Source organism: Tigriopus californicus, chromosome 7 (genome assembly GCF_007210705.1).
Source record: "Tigriopus californicus strain San Diego chromosome 7, Tcal_SD_v2.1, whole genome shotgun sequence".
NCBI classification, from domain to species: Eukaryota; Metazoa; Arthropoda; class Copepoda; order Harpacticoida; family Harpacticidae; genus Tigriopus; species Tigriopus californicus.
In genome coordinates this window covers 12,557,030-12,573,388 of record NC_081446.1, presented here as the reverse complement: position 1 = coordinate 12,573,388, position 16,359 = coordinate 12,557,030, and the positions used below count along the sequence as shown (strand labels likewise).

The 16,359-nt window shown below is 42.6% G+C and overlaps 1 protein-coding gene and 1 long non-coding RNA gene across 4 annotated transcripts in view; both read left to right on the top strand.

The window, feature by feature from the left end:
* The window catches only part of LOC131883979 (uncharacterized), a 4,088-nt gene extending 1,310 nt beyond the window's left edge, over positions 1-2,778 (top strand). Inside the window, exons 1-3 of one of the 3 annotated variants that reach the window (XR_009373672.1) lie at positions 33-328; positions 1,821-2,120; positions 2,585-2,778. This is a non-coding gene — a long non-coding RNA (uncharacterized LOC131883979). Of the gene's footprint in view, positions 1-32; positions 552-1,820; positions 2,121-2,584 lie in introns of those variants that run through there. The other 2 variants (XR_009373671.1, XR_009373670.1) reach the window with 2 other exon arrangements.
* A 2,189-nt stretch (positions 2,779-4,967) lies between these two features.
* LOC131884160 (neuroendocrine convertase 2-like) lies at positions 4,968-15,094 on the top strand. The gene is made up of 12 exons (XM_059231839.1): positions 4,968-5,780; positions 6,216-6,320; positions 7,815-8,017; positions 8,155-8,257; positions 8,565-8,673; positions 8,941-8,978; positions 9,061-9,226; positions 9,310-9,485; positions 10,100-10,312; positions 10,391-10,491; positions 10,573-11,089; positions 12,371-15,094. The coding sequence occupies exons 1-12, from the start codon at positions 5,514-5,516 to the stop codon at positions 12,530-12,532; spliced, it is 2,160 nt and encodes a 719-aa protein (XP_059087822.1). The 5' UTR covers positions 4,968-5,513; the 3' UTR covers positions 12,533-15,094.
* Positions 15,095-16,359: the final 1,265 nt, after the last annotated feature.

The window sequence follows — 16,359 nt, the reverse complement described above, 5'->3', positions numbered from 1 at the left end:
CCGGAGCATCCATGGCAACATCAGCGTGGGCGGGGTACGCATAAAATGCAAAATTATACATGATCCCTGGCTGTTGCAGAAATTTTCCGAAACTCAATTCCACCAAAAAACAACTGCGCAGGGGATGGTGATGACAAAGGAAATTCTCTTCAAGCACATCAATCTCCCCCTGGATGCCTCGAATTTCCGCCCTTCATTCAGCCAAAGTCACGAATGAATTCAGAGTGCGTTGCGAGCGTCCTCGATGAGATTCTACCGGGTTGACTTATCAGGCGGACCAAATTACATAGCTATGGTTGATTGAATCATCATGGAGACTCGTTGAGCGGTAATAATTGTAGTTCAGTTGGTTGAGGCAGATCTGGACAGAAACTTAAAGCATTCGTCGTGTTCAAGTGGACATAGATTGATTACGTATTGATTCGAGGAGTCTTCAGTAAGGCTCGTTCGAAGTGGGAAGAAAAGTGTATTCTCAAGCAGAGATTGTTGTCACAATGAGTTTGCTTGAAAGTTCATGGATGGTCGAAAATTGGCCGTGAGGAATCTTAAGTGTAAGTGCAAGTCAGGTCCTGTGGTCCAATAAAGCATAATTCTTGAAAGTGCATTCCATAATGGGCACTCGAGTCAATATTGAAGGACGACTTCCAGTTCTAAGCAGCACCATCTTATATTATGGAGTAGTTTTCACACAGAAAGAATTGTCGCATCATAAGGTTAGAGTGTGCTTAATAACATCGGAAAACCGAGCTGAAATGAGGGGAATCGCTCCTTTACCTACAGCACAATGAAATCCGCATGGTTTGAAACGTTTGTCCGAGCTTTTGATGGACACCAAGCCTTTGAACGGTAATTGCATTAATACCAAGAGCTTGCTGCCAGTGAAGTCCTACGTACATATTACTGTCAAAACAATATCAAGAGCCCGATGCTATTGTGAGTAAAAAAAGAATGCCAACTTTAAAAGTCATCCAAAATCCACCTTTTGGGGACGTTCAAGCAAACTCTGACAGGTAATTTTATTTGATAGTCCCCAGTACATTTGATGCTAAATTGGCGCTTCACAAATATTTTCGAGAAGATGACCGGTCCTTCATGCTATGAGAACAATTCAGCTTCATGGAAACTTGTTTGAGGCCCCAAACTTGCATTACTGGCTTTGAGAGGCACGTTTGTTTGTTGGTATCAGAGTTTATCTCAACGTCCGAATACATGTCTGTTTTTGTCGTACTACTCGAGAAGTATTTTTCTAACAAAATTGAAGATTCCATTCTGGTCACCAAAACAGAATACCCCATTTTTCCCTCAACGTTCTTTTGCTTTTGCTCATCGTTATTAGAAATATTTTGAGCCTTAATTGCAATTGAGATATTATTATCATTACCATTAGAGACCGAATGTGTAATTCATTTTCCTTAATGATTATTTTCATTTTCCCACCAATTTTGAGCTCTCCAAAAATATTTTGCGAGAGAACCAAATCCCAATTCTTCTCTAGAAAAAAATGAACCAATTTGTGAAGACTCTTTTAATAAAACCCTGACGACAATTTTGCCTTTAAGAGTGTACCAACACTTACGAAATATACATACACATCAATACTTTGGATCAAATGCCATCATTTTTAAACCCGGCCTCTAATCATTATATTGATGCATCGAGATCCCACGATTGACACAAATGGATATAAACTAAAGAAGCAACATACACTGGACTTCAGCTTGCCCTTCTGGACTCAGCTTCACCCTAAGAATATTTTTACTGAAACAATATTCAGGACACATGGCAACCCTGTTTTTAACAAGTTTACCCCTTATTTTCAGATTTCTACTTAGAGCCCACATTTGTGGTGGCTAATCTTAGAGGTTAACACCCCATCAAGCATTGCCAGATTGACAGCTCTCGCCACGAGGTCTGAGGGTCAACCTGAAGATCAGAATCCATCGAATATTCAAAATGAAGTTATCCATTGTGTTGGCTCTTACTCTCTTGAGCACCTTGATCATTGGCTCAGATGCCTTCTTCAACATCTTTGGAGGCAACTCGAGCAATCGATCGCCCAGAAGCAATGGATGCAACGACTGTGGAACTTTCTTGGGCTGTCTCCTCTGTGGACGAATCCTGTAAGACTTTTTCCTCCATCTAGCTCCAATTCCTTTCCTCGTAAACCTGAGATAAAAGCCATTGAATTACTCTTGTTCCCAAGTGGCAAGTTGAAACTTATTGGCCTTTAAATGGGTGGGAACATACGAGTTAACTCGTTTCTGGACTTGACAGAGCCCTGGAAGCGTTTGTAAATGAGGTTATGGATGCCTGAATGTGGGCGTGGGCAATGGGAAAGAATGAAGAATCTCGTTAAATTCATTTTAAACCTGAAACTCTCTCGTAAAGGGACTGTTTCGCATCTAAACCACAGTTTAAAATAAGCTTCTGACATTTTAACCTGACATTTTTGCAATGCAAATGCAAATAACATGGAAAGTTTGAACAATTCAACCATCCTGTCCATGGAACACTTAAAAACCCACTACTTATTAAGAGAAAGCAACATTTATTCACCGGTATCTATTTCTGTTTCATTTTACAGGGGTCCCTCCGCCGTAGGCAGAAGAAAAAGGTCATTGGAGCACCTAAACGAAGACATCCTCCAACATCTGGATTAACACCGGCTTTTGGGGCTCAATCAAAATAGATAACTCCCAGATCTCGTTTAAAGTAATAAAAAAACCGGACTCGTACACCATGTGCCGAGCTCCGAGTCTGAGTAACAGGTTTTCTGTCGTTCCCCGTGTTTCACTTCCGCGAAGAGAGTATTACGACTCCCCAGAAGGTTTCCAAGTGCCATGTGGATCCCTGGTCTCCAAGTCCGAACCGAACAGCTGGTTGCACAAGGTTTTTGTGTCTTGTGCCTTACTACCTAGAGCCAGAATTTCTCTTTCCAAGAGCCCTTGACGTCACGAATGACGTTGAACAAGGTCTCCAAGGCCAATACGCTCTTCGTCCCCGTACCACTAACAGTTCCCAGCCTCTGGCAGAGCGTGGAACGAAGGTGGGCCTCATCCTCGAGCCCATTGTTTGTCAACCGACGACGAGTCGCACTCAGAGAGATGCTCTGACTCTGACTGGAGGTGGCCTGGGTCGCTGGAGGGCGGATTCAGCCAAGACCAAACCACCCGGACCACTTTGTAGAGTGTGGACTGCTGCCAAAATCAAAGGGTACCTTGCATAGAGACCTCCGTTGAATAGAAGACTTCACAGTGCCTTTGACTCATTTTTAAAGACTAGAGCCGGAGGGAGGAACGTGAAGTCGCATTTTATGATTTTGAAATGTGGGACTGTTGTAAATAGTGGGAAGTTTAATGATTGAAAAATGACTGATGTAAGCTGCCACTCCATTCAGCCTGCTGATTTCAGAGTTAGTGGGTTTCTGGAGAATGAATCAGTTGAAAACATAATTATTTACCTTTATGAAAAATAATCTGCTGCAAGAGTAAAAAAAAAGGCTGAAGGTGGTATTTTTGTTAGAGGTTATTCATTGTCGATTATGGGGAGCATTCAAGGGCAAAGTATGTTTAAAGGACAATCATAAAGATGAAATGGATAAGAAAGAAGCTGAAAAAGGAAGGATAAAAATACCGAAGTTGAATAAAATGGTAATGCAACAAAAACAACAGAAAGTCATAGACTCATGGCGCACTCAATCAGAAGTGTTAGACGTGAAAAATATTAGGACTATCAGCAATGACATGTTGAAATATAAGAAGAGAGCTGTAACATCCTTTAGTCGTCTACTAACTGATTATAATGGAGGAATTCTGAATAAGGGCATCGGACAACCCTATGGCTGTATTTACTCGTATTAAATCACTCTGTAAAATCAATTACTTTTAACTGGAGACTGGAGGAGGTTGCAGCCGTACCAGTCCTCATAAGTTGTACTGAAACTCTTAACACCATCGTAAGTGAGATTTAGGTTTATCAATCTGTTAACCTTCGCGTTTTCCCTACGTCGTCTCTAGCCTCTCGTCGTTCTTTTTTCACCTGCTTTCCTATTCTTCCTTCGCTCCCTTAGTGTGTGTCTCTTTCCCTCTTGAGTTGGTGGTCAAGCCGCCAGGATCCTTGGAGATGCCCCCGGGATCCTCCTGGGCGGCGCTCCTACTTTCTCCTTGGGAAGGCTTGAATCTTGCATGCAAGATAACGTTCCCACGAGCAATTCCTGGTTTGTTGTAAAACTTTTCTGTATTTTTCTGCCAGACTTCCTGAGTCTGTGTGTGTATGTGTGTTCCCATACCCAGCTAGAGGCCTTGAGGGGAGGGCCTGTTGCACACCATCATCCACTCGCCTTAAGTTTACCCTTGGGGTGGATCAAGTTAGAAGATGGATCGTATTTGGAGGTCTAGGCCGGCTAGAAATGTAGGGTTAATGAATGTCTGAAACACGTTGATAACTGTAATGTGCCACCATAATCCATCTTCTATGACCAAGTGGGGCTCATCGTGGCTAGCCTCCATTTAAATCCAGTGCCACGATTCATGGCCATATGTAGAAGCAACGAGTACACACTCACTCACCACTCACTTACAGTATGTACGTATAGTATGATACATACCCGGCTGTTGGCGGCTTCTGTGGATCTGCTCAGCATGAATGGTGTTCGTTTTCACGCCGATGATGGGAAGGAGCCACCCGGGGGTTCCAAAGTGGAGCTTCCTTGCCATACTAAAATGGTAGAACCAGGGATGAAGGAGAGCTTTCTCCAACAGGCCTCTTCGCTTTCTCTGGTGCACAACGGTGCCTATGTACCGAGCAAAAAATGGAGGCGACTGATCTCAGTGGTTGGTTGGTTGGCGGATTTGGGTGGTCTCCGAGCACTCGTTCCTCCTTGGAGAGCCGACGGTGGTTGTTTTGGAGCTTGAAGCGCGGAGGAGAGGGCAATCTCGAGGTTTTGTTCCGCACACCACTCGACGAGTTCTTCCTGGGTGAATTCAATGATTCCTCCTACATGGAGGGAATGGGACCTTGGCAGGCACTTAGGTCCTCCTTCATCGTGCTTCTCCGACTGGTACAAAGACCTTCAGTCTTTTGAGAAGATCAACCACAGCTGCTAGCGAACAGGAGAAAGAGACAGAAGCCAAAAGATCCATCATTTTTAGTCCTTTTCTCCTTTGGTTTAGATTGAGTTGCCTTTCTTTGATTTCAACGAGCTCCCTGACACCTTCACACGAGACTAACCCCCTCTTTAAAACCACCAAATAACCTCTTATTTCCTCAGTTTCCTCCATTTCCTCCCTACTCCCTCCAACGTTCGTTTTTGTTCAGGACATTTTTGGACGACCAACTTCGAATCAAGACGACTCAACCCCGAGAGCATCACCCACCATTGTATCAGAGTGCATCTCACGGCTAGAAGACTCGACATCAACGCACAACGACTCAGAGTGGAACAAACCATCACCATCTGGCACCATCCAACCCAATCATCAGCTCCCTCAGACCCTTAAGATCTATTCACTGAAATGGTGAATTGGACATCATTCTTATCATGTCCAGAAGAACAAGTTAGATCCAAGAAGACCATCACAAGGACGGCCGCCTCTTATCCATGTGGCCTTTTCGCGGCCTCTTTGGGCCTCCTTCTGGCCTTGACAGCCAGTAGTGAGGCTACCAAGGAGGTAATCACCAACCAGTTCCATGTCTTGATCAAAAGATCGCCACTGGAGTCAGACACCAAGGCCTTGGCCGACAAGATCGCGTTGGACCATGGGTTCCACAACTTAGGTCATGTAAGTTATTGCGTATTTTCAGTAGCGGCATTCGTAAACATATGGAGGACCCACCAGTCACATGAGGGTTCCAAGAAACTAGGTATTTGAAATAGATGCTGGAGGGGCTTTCTCTGTAATTGACCATCAAGGCCGACCTTCATTCCGATTGAAAATGAGCTATCTCTCTCTCTCACTATGGCATCGCCCGCATCTGTCACACTAGAGCATGAGCTACAAAAAAGTCAGGCGAAAAAGTAATTTCCAAATGGAACATATCATACGAACGAGTTCCATCCAAAATGATCCAATTACCATGGATCATTACGAACGAGCCTTATCTTGCTATTTGAACTAGGAAATTCCAGCAGACAAGATCAATAAGGCAGCAGATAAGCCCTCTTTATGAGCAAACAAGCTTCAATTATGAATGCCATGATTCTTCTCCTACAATAGGTTCTTGGTCATCCAGAGGAGTTTCATTTTGTCCATCATGCTCTTTCAAGCGCCAGAACCAAGAGAAGCATTCATCACATCAGAAAGCTCAAGGCTGATCACCGGGTAAGTTCACCTTTTGAAGATGACTGGCGGGGTTTTCTCAATGCTAAATTAGAAATATTGATGACTTGAAGGTGTCGCTGTTATGGCAGACTGTCTCCGCAGACCCACATTTGTAGTAGCCTGAAATGTCATGAGGGAATTAGTTTGCACAATTTGACGTGAGTCTCCCAAGAGACACATTTCCAATACTAAGGCCCTTACTGGTATGGCGAAAGGCCGATAGTTGATGACATAGATGGAATGTTGACGTAGTTATGAATGTATACTCGTTTCATGTTGGGAACAATTTACGGATAACAATTTCAATCAAATATCTCCGTTATATGCATAGTTTTACACCTTCAAAGCTAGTGTCACTCGGCTTTGAAAGCCTTTGATGTCTGTAGTATGGCATAAGTCCGTCAATTGAACCTATTTAGAAGACTCTCAATTGACTTGGCTGATTAAGTATGGTTTGGAGGGTTATATTATGCTGTAAAGTATAATACTTTAATTTACCAATTGTCCAAGAGACCTTTCACTTGTCACCACCCACAACTTACAAGAGTGTTTTGTCAACTTCAGGGTTCAAGCGAGCTACATATTGAAGAATATTGATTCAAGCAAACACATGTATATTCCACATCCGATCTCTTACCGTTCTGTTACAATTTAATCTACAGACGAGTACAGGGTGGTCTGAATTTACGGCAATAAATCAAGTTTGCATTTAAGGGTAAAGATCGATATAACAATGCGATTTCATATCAACAAAGTAATCAAAGTGAAGAAGTTCTGAGAAGATCATTCGATATGTCCTCTATTTGCAACCACCATAGCCATTAATGTACAACGAACTTGATCACAGTTAATGCTACCGTATGTTTCACTCATTCGCCAAAATTTCTATCCTTTTCTCGCACAGAGCCGACTCATGGGACTTTGGGATAGTCGCTCCTGTCTCTTTGGAATCAAAGAGTTCGTAAAAACTGTTTTTAGAAAACCTTGACAGATGACCAAGGCTCAAATATTTGCGAGTAAAATTTTGTTTTTATAGCTTGATCGATCGATTCGATGTTTTAATGGTAAAGGAGAGATTGTCATTATTTCTGGCCACCCTATAGCTATTGCTGATGACCTCCAATGGCAAAACCTTGGGCTAATAGAGGGAAATAAGGCTCAGCATAAATGATTTCAAAGCGAACTCACAATTTGTACTTTTAAATGTGATCTGAATTTCCCCTTTTACGTTTAGTGACTAAATCAAAACAAGTGACCATACATTAAAAAACACCTGAATGTGCACAATCACTTGCGCAACCCTATGAATGGTTAACAAACTCAGCTATTTCTGCTTCAAAGACGGCCATTTTTCAAAACTTGACAGCCCCAATATCCTGAACGATTTATTTATTTTCTCTATCCTGCAAGTCTATCTTTTTGGTAGCAACTTCAAGCCGGATGTGAAAAGATCTTATAAGGTTCATATTCTATCGTTGCTCTTGCTCCCCACAGGTTTCTCAAGCAGTCCAACAGACTGGCTTCCGGAGGGAAAAACGCTTTGGGATTCCAAGAACAGTGGAACACCTCGAGGCCAAACGGTCCTCGCCGTGGTCCACTTTAAGAGAAGCTTTGGACAATGACAACATCCAAGCCGATCCCCATGTGGTCCATGATGAGAACTATTTCAACAGGATGCAGCTCAGTGCCAACCACAGGTGAGGTCCATGGAACCCAACGTAATCCCATTTGGATGATCATTCTTCACGGCTCCCATTTGGAAGCCTCATTGGAGCATTTGATGAGGTTGAGGTTGGCATTGTAACCGCAACAAGATTCTTCTTCTTCTCCTCAGGAACGACAAGCGTGGCTATAATCCCCTCAAGGTTGAGAATTTGGTTGATCTTCCTCCAGAGACCGACCCAACTGACCCACTCTTCCAGCATCAGTGGTATTTGGTAAGTACAGTACATAATGTATTACAGTACATAACTTCTATATCCTGTACTTATAACCATCAGGGATTAAAACATTTTGTAGAGCACCTTTCATTTTTACTGAAAATGTAGTCTTCGCCTCGGCCCTTATATGAACCAAATGTTGACGCTTAGCACTCTCTTCCGGCAAAGACAAGTTTTCCAATTTCCTCTTTAAATAATGTCGGTGCCTACCAGCATGCTGAGAAGCATGTCGCTCGCCTGTTCAACTTCAAAAAGACCAAGTTTCAATGAGCTCAAAGATGGATTCGATCTCACTTTTTTGCAGAAAAATACTGGGCAAAATGGCGGCAAGCCTAAATTGGATCTGAACGTGGCCGCTGCTTGGGCCCAAGGAGTTACCGGAAAAAACATCACAACTGCAATAATGGATGATGGTAAAAAAGAGTTGCTAGTCCTGTCAGATTGCCCTTCATATGTCTTCTTGACACGTTCGAGCACAAAACCTGTCAAGTTGGCCTTGATAACATTTCAACAAACGAGAAAATTGGATTATGAGCCATATCCTTGTAGTGTTGTTGGAAAGTTATAAAACAGAAGCCTTTTGGCTTGCTCTTTATCTTGTCCCTTGAGATCCTTGAAAGAGATGATTAACCAGAAAGCCGTCCGTTCTGCTTAAAACATGTAAATTGGTCTAATTTTAGGCGTGGATTACATGCACCCCGACCTCATTCACAACTACGTAAGTTGATCAGATCATGCGTTGGCTTTGCCAAGCTTTATGTGCCAATTCTGAACCTGTCACTCATTTTGACTATCTCCAGAACGCACGTGCCAGTTACGACTTCAGTAGCAACGATCCCTTTCCGTATCCTCGTTACACCGACGATTGGTTCAACAGCCATGGAACTCGATGTGCGGGCGAAGTGTCTGGTGCCCGGGATAATGGCATCTGCGGCGTGGGCGTTGCTTACGACTCAATGGTGGCAGGTATATATTCTCCCATTCCAAGGAAACTGTATCCTTGACAGTCAAGTTCAAGATATGATAATAAGGGTTTTTATGTTATTCAGGCATTCGCATGTTGGACCAACCATACATGACGGATCTGATTGAGGCGAATTCTATGGGACACGAACCCAATTTGATTGACATCTACTCGGCCAGTTGGGGCCCAACTGATGATGGAAGAACTGTGGATGGACCTCGCAATGCAACAATGAGGGCCATCGTGCGAGGCGTTAACGAGGTAAATACTTTAAGTCAATAATGCCTCCTACTTGAGCACACGAGTGTTTTCGAATGTCAGGGAGTCCGGCCAAAGTCGGGGGGGGGGGGACAAGTATGGTACATACGTTTTCACAACGGGGTTAATCTGATCAAGATAGTGGAAGAAAGTGGAGGAAAGTGGGCCTTGGAAGATATTTCGTCGGCTCTGACAAGCGTGTCTATTTATCAGAAGACAAGCCGCTCTTGGTTCGATTAAAGTGTTTTCGGAGTGAAGGGAAAGAGATGCTGCGTTGTTAACGTCCCTCTCGCGTTCTCCAGGGATCTCTCAAGTAAAGAGCAAGAAAACCATTTCTAGGTTATTTTTGGACAATAAAGGCTCAACGTTCGGAGACAAATGCATGGTGGGTGCCTCCCAGCAAGACGTTTCGAGACGAGAGTTGCTATAACGTTCGCTCATGCAAACCACTTCCCGACATAATTGGTGCCACTGGTCGCAATCAGGGTATAATTTAGGGAAATTGTATGGCATAATTTGATGTGAGTGGAGACGGAGACCAATCAGAAATGCCTAAAAGCTGAGCGTTGAGTCTTGGTTAATGCAACCACAATAAGCAGTCCATTATTTCTATTCAGGGTCGAAAAGGTTTGGGCAACATTTATGTGTGGGCCAGTGGCGACGGAGGTGAAGATGATGACTGCAATTGTGACGGATACGCAGCTTCTATGTGGACGATTTCGATCAATTCCGCCATCAACACCGGTGAAAACGCCCACTACGACGAAAGTTGCTCATCCACCTTGGCTTCAACTTTCTCCAATGGCGCAAAGGACCCAAATACTGGAGTGGTAAGATATATCTTGATCAAAGATTTAGACAAGGAAACGGGAAATAAATAGTCTGTGTGTGTTTCTCTACTCTTCCAGGCCACTACAGATCTGTACGGGAAGTGTACCAAGACCCATTCGGGGACTTCGGCAGCTGCACCAGAGGCCGCTGGGGTGTTCGCCCTGGCCCTGGAAGCAAAGTAAATATCCGACTCTTTTCTTTCAAGTTCAACCAAGTTTGTTCATTAATGGTAATGGTTTTTTCTCCCTCTTGCTCATAGCCCTAAGCTGACCTGGAGAGATATGCAACATCTGACAGTTCTCACATCAAAGCGAAACTCGCTCTTTGATGCCAAAGGTCGCTTCCATTGGACCATGAACGGCGTTGGCCTCGAGTTCAACCATCTGTTTGGATTTGGCGTCCTAGATGCGGGAGCCATGGTGGCCTTGGCCAAACAATGGAAGAGTGTCCCTGCTCGGTACCACTGTGAAGCTGGTTCAGACAAAATCCTCCGGGAGATCCCGTCGGACAAGAGTCTGTTCTTGACGATCGAGACCACAGCTTGCGCTGGATCCGACACCGAGGTCAATTACTTAGAGCACGTCCAAGCGGTGATCACCTTGAACTCAACTCGTCGAGGAGATGTGGAGCTTTTTCTCCGCTCTCCCATGGGCACTAGGTCCATGATTCTGTCACCACGGCCCAATGATGACGATTCCCATGACGGATTTACTAAATGGCCATTCATGACATCCCATCCTTGGGCTGAGTACCCTAGAGGAAAATGGTCACTCGAGGTAAGGATCTCGAGTATTTCAGTAATTTAGAATGATGAGAGACGGAGCTTTTGGTAATTTAGAACCATTGTCCTTTTTGCAAGGAAAAAAATATTGAATAGGGGACAAGAAATGAGAAAATGAACCTTATATCGTTTAATTTCGTCACTTTAAGAACACGGAATGAAAAGTGGCGTTGAGATTAGTGCAATTATTTAGCATTGGAGAGAGAGCCCTCAAGTTCAATTCCTTTTTCCGGAACAATTTTTGAAGGAAACCGTTAGACACTGGCCACACCCACTGACGGAAACCCAATCTGATGATGAATTTCTTGCTTGTCTTTTCAATCTCCATGGCTAGGATTGACCTCATGGTGACAAAACAATAATTGGTTTTATTTTGTCAAACATAACCTCAAGACCACGGAAGTTGTTATGAAATTACAATAATTCTTTCTTTTTTCTTCAAAAAGTAACTACAACCTCATTAAATCTTAAAAAGTTGCAATTGTACTTACCCGATAAGACTGAAAATTACTCGTTACTCGTTCTATTGTTCGATCACCAAAGTGGCCCTTATTCGATGCTTCTCTTATGGCAATTGAGGGAAATTCAAGAAGCTTTGGTTGCAATCTTCCCATATATTGCCGAATGACGAAAAAATTAAATACCTTACATTAGCAATTAGGGTCCTTAAAGTTTCCATGGCTTATTTATCAGTATCTAGTATGCAAGTTGTATGAAGGTTACGATCACCTAACAATTACTATCTTATGTCAAATAGTAAACACCCATAGGAGGTTACTGCCACGAAAGCTCCAATTTTGAATGATTTAGAAGCACCTTTTTGCTATTATGGCTTGGTTGAGCAAGTTTGGAACACCTCTTAGGCAATCACTTATAATTAGTTTTAGCCAAAACGAATGCTCATAGATCATCTACCCTATGGTATAGGTTCTTTCAAATATTCGATATTCGTCTTTTTGCAAAATACCTAATGTTGTGCATTTTCAAAAATCTGCATTAGACAAATTTTGCACGATGTAAATAACAATAAAGTAATATTAAGCCAATGAACTTGTTGCAAGAGTCATTTAGCTTTCGTGAAAGGCTGCTGTTACGACCAACGCCATTACAGTTTTTACAGGGAATGGTTGAGTAATAAATTACTCACTTCTGCCAAAGAATCGGGAGCAGTAATCCGTTCCTTTTATTGAAGAGCAACTAAAGCCCTGCTCAAGACCCCTAGAGACGAGGAAGATATTGACATTGGTTTTCTATACCTGACGCTTTACTGTTGTAGGTTCGGTTCAATGGGGAACGAGTGAATCATGGTTTCCTAAAGGAATGGACCCTCATGCTTCATGGCACCCGCGATGCTCCATATTCGGACCTCCCGGTGACAGATCCTCATTCCAAACTCGCCATTGTCAAAAAGGCCCATGAAGATGAGAAGAAGATGTAAAACAGTGACAGAGAGGTGGCCACATCAGGTGTTGCACAACCAACCACTTGTGCAGAAATGGTCCTCCAGATCCCCAAGAAAAAGTCATCACCGAAGCTTAACTAACACCACACCAACCGCGACGGGTTTGTTAGCCTAACCATCAAATGACATCAACTTACCAGGAAACATCAGAAAACCGTCTTGAGTAGATTGATTGGACTGCAAAACATTCACACAACACGAAGATCTCTATCCAGTAACCACCCCATGCTGATGATCCAGACCTATGTTCCCCCCTACAAATGGACTGAAGAGCTAAGAAGAGCAACTACTCAACTACTACAACAACAACAAAGCACACAAAATCAGGGAGCCTGAAATTATTCAATGAAAGGCAACTTTTATTTTTATACCATACTTCCCATGACGAAACCAAAGAACACCCTCTCACTTTGGAAAACCAATTTGAACGCACAATCGGACACTTAGCTTGATGAACTCAGACCTTATACTGACCCTAGGAAGACCAATTGGCCCTGCAGAACTTCCAAGACCGTCAGCAGTAATGCTAGGAACAAAATTTGCTGGTTCTATCCAAATTCAAAAATATTGCCTGAAAATTTGAAAGACGCAGTTTGGTTTGTAGCTAAGCACAAATTTGCAAGATTCCTTACCAGTGTCAATGCATTTATAATTTTAGTTTGCTAACATGAATTATCAACTCCTTGGTTTGGGAGAACGCCACCACTGAACTCCCTAAATCGAAAAGAAAAACCGAAACTCGTTAATCACTTTATGATTTAATCCCCACACCCCCTTTTCCATAACTCTGCTGCAACACATTTGTCTTCTTAAATTAGAAGCAACAGTCTTAAATTGTCTACGTCTCATCTTGGTTCGAGATGTGTCTCACAAAAAACTCGTTAATTGATTTCCCAAACAAAACCAGAGGGCCGTTGTAAACCATCACACAAAGGTACCTTTATAACAATATGTGACCAGGGTACTTGCAAGTGCCGCTGGTCTGCACAAATGTCAGCCCCGCCCTCCCAAGGGCTGCACCAAAATGTGTATTTCTTGACTGTGAAAAACCAAGCCACCATTCTCCCCATACCATCTTCCCAGATACAACAGAGTATTCCACTCAAGGGCCAACCACTCACTCAACATGTCACCTTGAGGGCTAGCGCCATTTTGCTTTAGATGGCGCTTGGTCATATTGACTGCTACCATCTGATTCCTTGGGCCCGGAATGGTGGGACCATCCCTTCCGTGAGTTTGTCTCTTTCTTTGCTTGTGCGAGGAGGAAATTCGAGTGAGCTTGTACCTCCCCCAAAGTCACTCGACTTTCATTCTCTACTCCGGATTCAATCACGGGTTCCCAAGGTTTTCTCTCCCTCGGGGAGACCTCGGCCGTTTTCCTACCACGAGCGAACAAAGACACTGCCCCTCACGCATTTTCTATACCTACAAAAATTTCAGCCATCCGCCTCTATAGATGAAACAACCCATATCATCATATTAATTTTCTACTTGATTTTGTTAACTAGTTTGTAAGGAAAACAAATGTATAAGTATTTGGAGAGCTTCAACCAGTTTGACGTGAAGGTCTCTGCGGGAGTGGCTCCGCGCAGGATCTGGCCGCTTTTCCCCGGCCTGCCCGCTTTCCAGGGTAGGCGGGGCGGGCCATCTGGTGCAAAATCAGCTGGCTCAGGGTGGCTTCGTGGGAGTTCAAGTTGTCTCGGCCCGAGTTCAAATTTATGGATTTGGGACAAGATGGCCTGAGCTCCCTTCAAGGACCTCCACGAGGGTGCCAGATGAGCATTGAGACTTCTCTGCTACACTTGGCACCCTCGACCTGTAGCTGTTTCCTCAAAGACCAACGAAAGTCTATTTTTTGGATCTTTTACTTTCCATTTTCGTTCAACAGACTAACAAAAACTACTACAATTACATCCAGTGCTAGTGCGTGGGTAACGCGATCCCATCACGAACGAACATCTTGTGAATTGGAACGACCACTCCTTCCAATCGTGGTACCCTCCACTTCTGCAACAACAACAACAAAACAACTAAGAAACAAAAAATAATTACTACTACTACCACCACCCGCTTTTCACCATCGCGCAGGGTTAAAACTAGGGCTTAACTTCTATCTGTATATGTTGCAACCCTTCGCTTATTTTGATGTGACATTCGACCATCTTCCAAAGTACGACGAACTACTACGAAAGCAACAACAACAACAACATTAACAACATCTGTCATGTCCCCGCAATTCAACTACCATCCAACTAAAAGCAAAACCATCTTACCATCTGTGTCCCTCAAGCATTCAAGTAAGCAGGGTTCTCATATCATTTCCAGCAGGGCAGGGGGGTGAACTTTATGATCATCCCGACCATCAAACATCTACTATACAACAACAACTTAAACACACATAAATATAGCCGGTGTAACAAAATCTATAACGTCAAATTTCCTTTATTCATTACTATCATGAAAAAGACATATATTTAATCACAAAATGTAACCACTCTGGAGCTGTTCTTTAACAAAAAATACAGCCAAAAAACGAAATAGTGCGCGGAGTCTTGAGTCATTTCATTCTAATATCTAGAAGGCAAAATTTTAGGAGAAACACCAACATAGCTTTGATACGAAACAATAAGGCATATCTTAATTGAGAAAAAGCGAAAATGAACATTCTTAGGATGTCATGAAAACTTACCGATAGCTTAATTTCAAATAGATGTAATTTTTATCAGTTTTAATATCATTGTGCGGTATTATGAGGTGCAAAAACCATGTAGCAAGATGATTCACCAATAACTCATTTCATGTTTACGAACAATTCAAAGTGAGCTGAAACGTAGACTTTCGGATTTCATCTGGACTTCGAACAGAATTCCGACAAAATCAGCCCTTATTAAACGAAGCACCTCTTCAAAATACATCAATGAAAGGAGAAACTTAGTTTGAAACAGGGTATAATATCAAGAGCATGCCCTGCTGACCGAAGAATAAAATCCCAAGTTTCATTAATACATAATTTTGAGTGCGTTTCTTGAACTCTTCAAGACATATTTTGGACCAAAGATTGGTAAGTTTCTCTAGCTTAGGAATTTTTTTGACCGTATTAAGTGTTTATTTAGGATACAGGGAAGAATTCAGGGGAAGCGAAATTTTCTTCCGTTGTAAGTCAATATACAAGATTGTCCTTGGCCTAGGTTTCGCATCATCTATGAATAAATAACTCGTGTGCTCTAAGGGGATTTGGTATTGTAGCTACAAAGAAACATTTGCATACTAATCTGTTTTTTTTTTTAAATTTCATAATACATGGTGAGGGTCGAAAAGGAGTCGCCTTTGGCTTTACAATAAAAAAAAGCAATGGAGTTGACAAACCCAATCGTTCATGTAGCCTAGACAGTTTTTTTTTTCTTTTCAAAGGATTCCACAGTATATTAGTGTTAGAGCAATTTGGAATACCCCTTTACTCAATTGTAAAAGTAAACTTTTTGCTTCTATCCAATTATAAAAAAACGCCACCCAACCATCGCATTTGGTTACCTTACTTTTCTTTGGAAGTACTTACGTATGATTGTCAACAAGGCCGGCACAAATTTAAAAGAGCAATTAGATCCTCAACATTTTTCTGTACTTTATTTTTTAAATAAGTGAGTAGCGTGGGATCGCAACTCCGTCCAATATACTACTGAACGCCCTTGGAGAATTACAAGACTTGACACCTAACTTCGATCAAAAATACATTCTCATATGCAATCCGGCTACTGACTGGCGCATAACAAAGTATCGAGAAGTACAAATCTTGCGCTTATTGA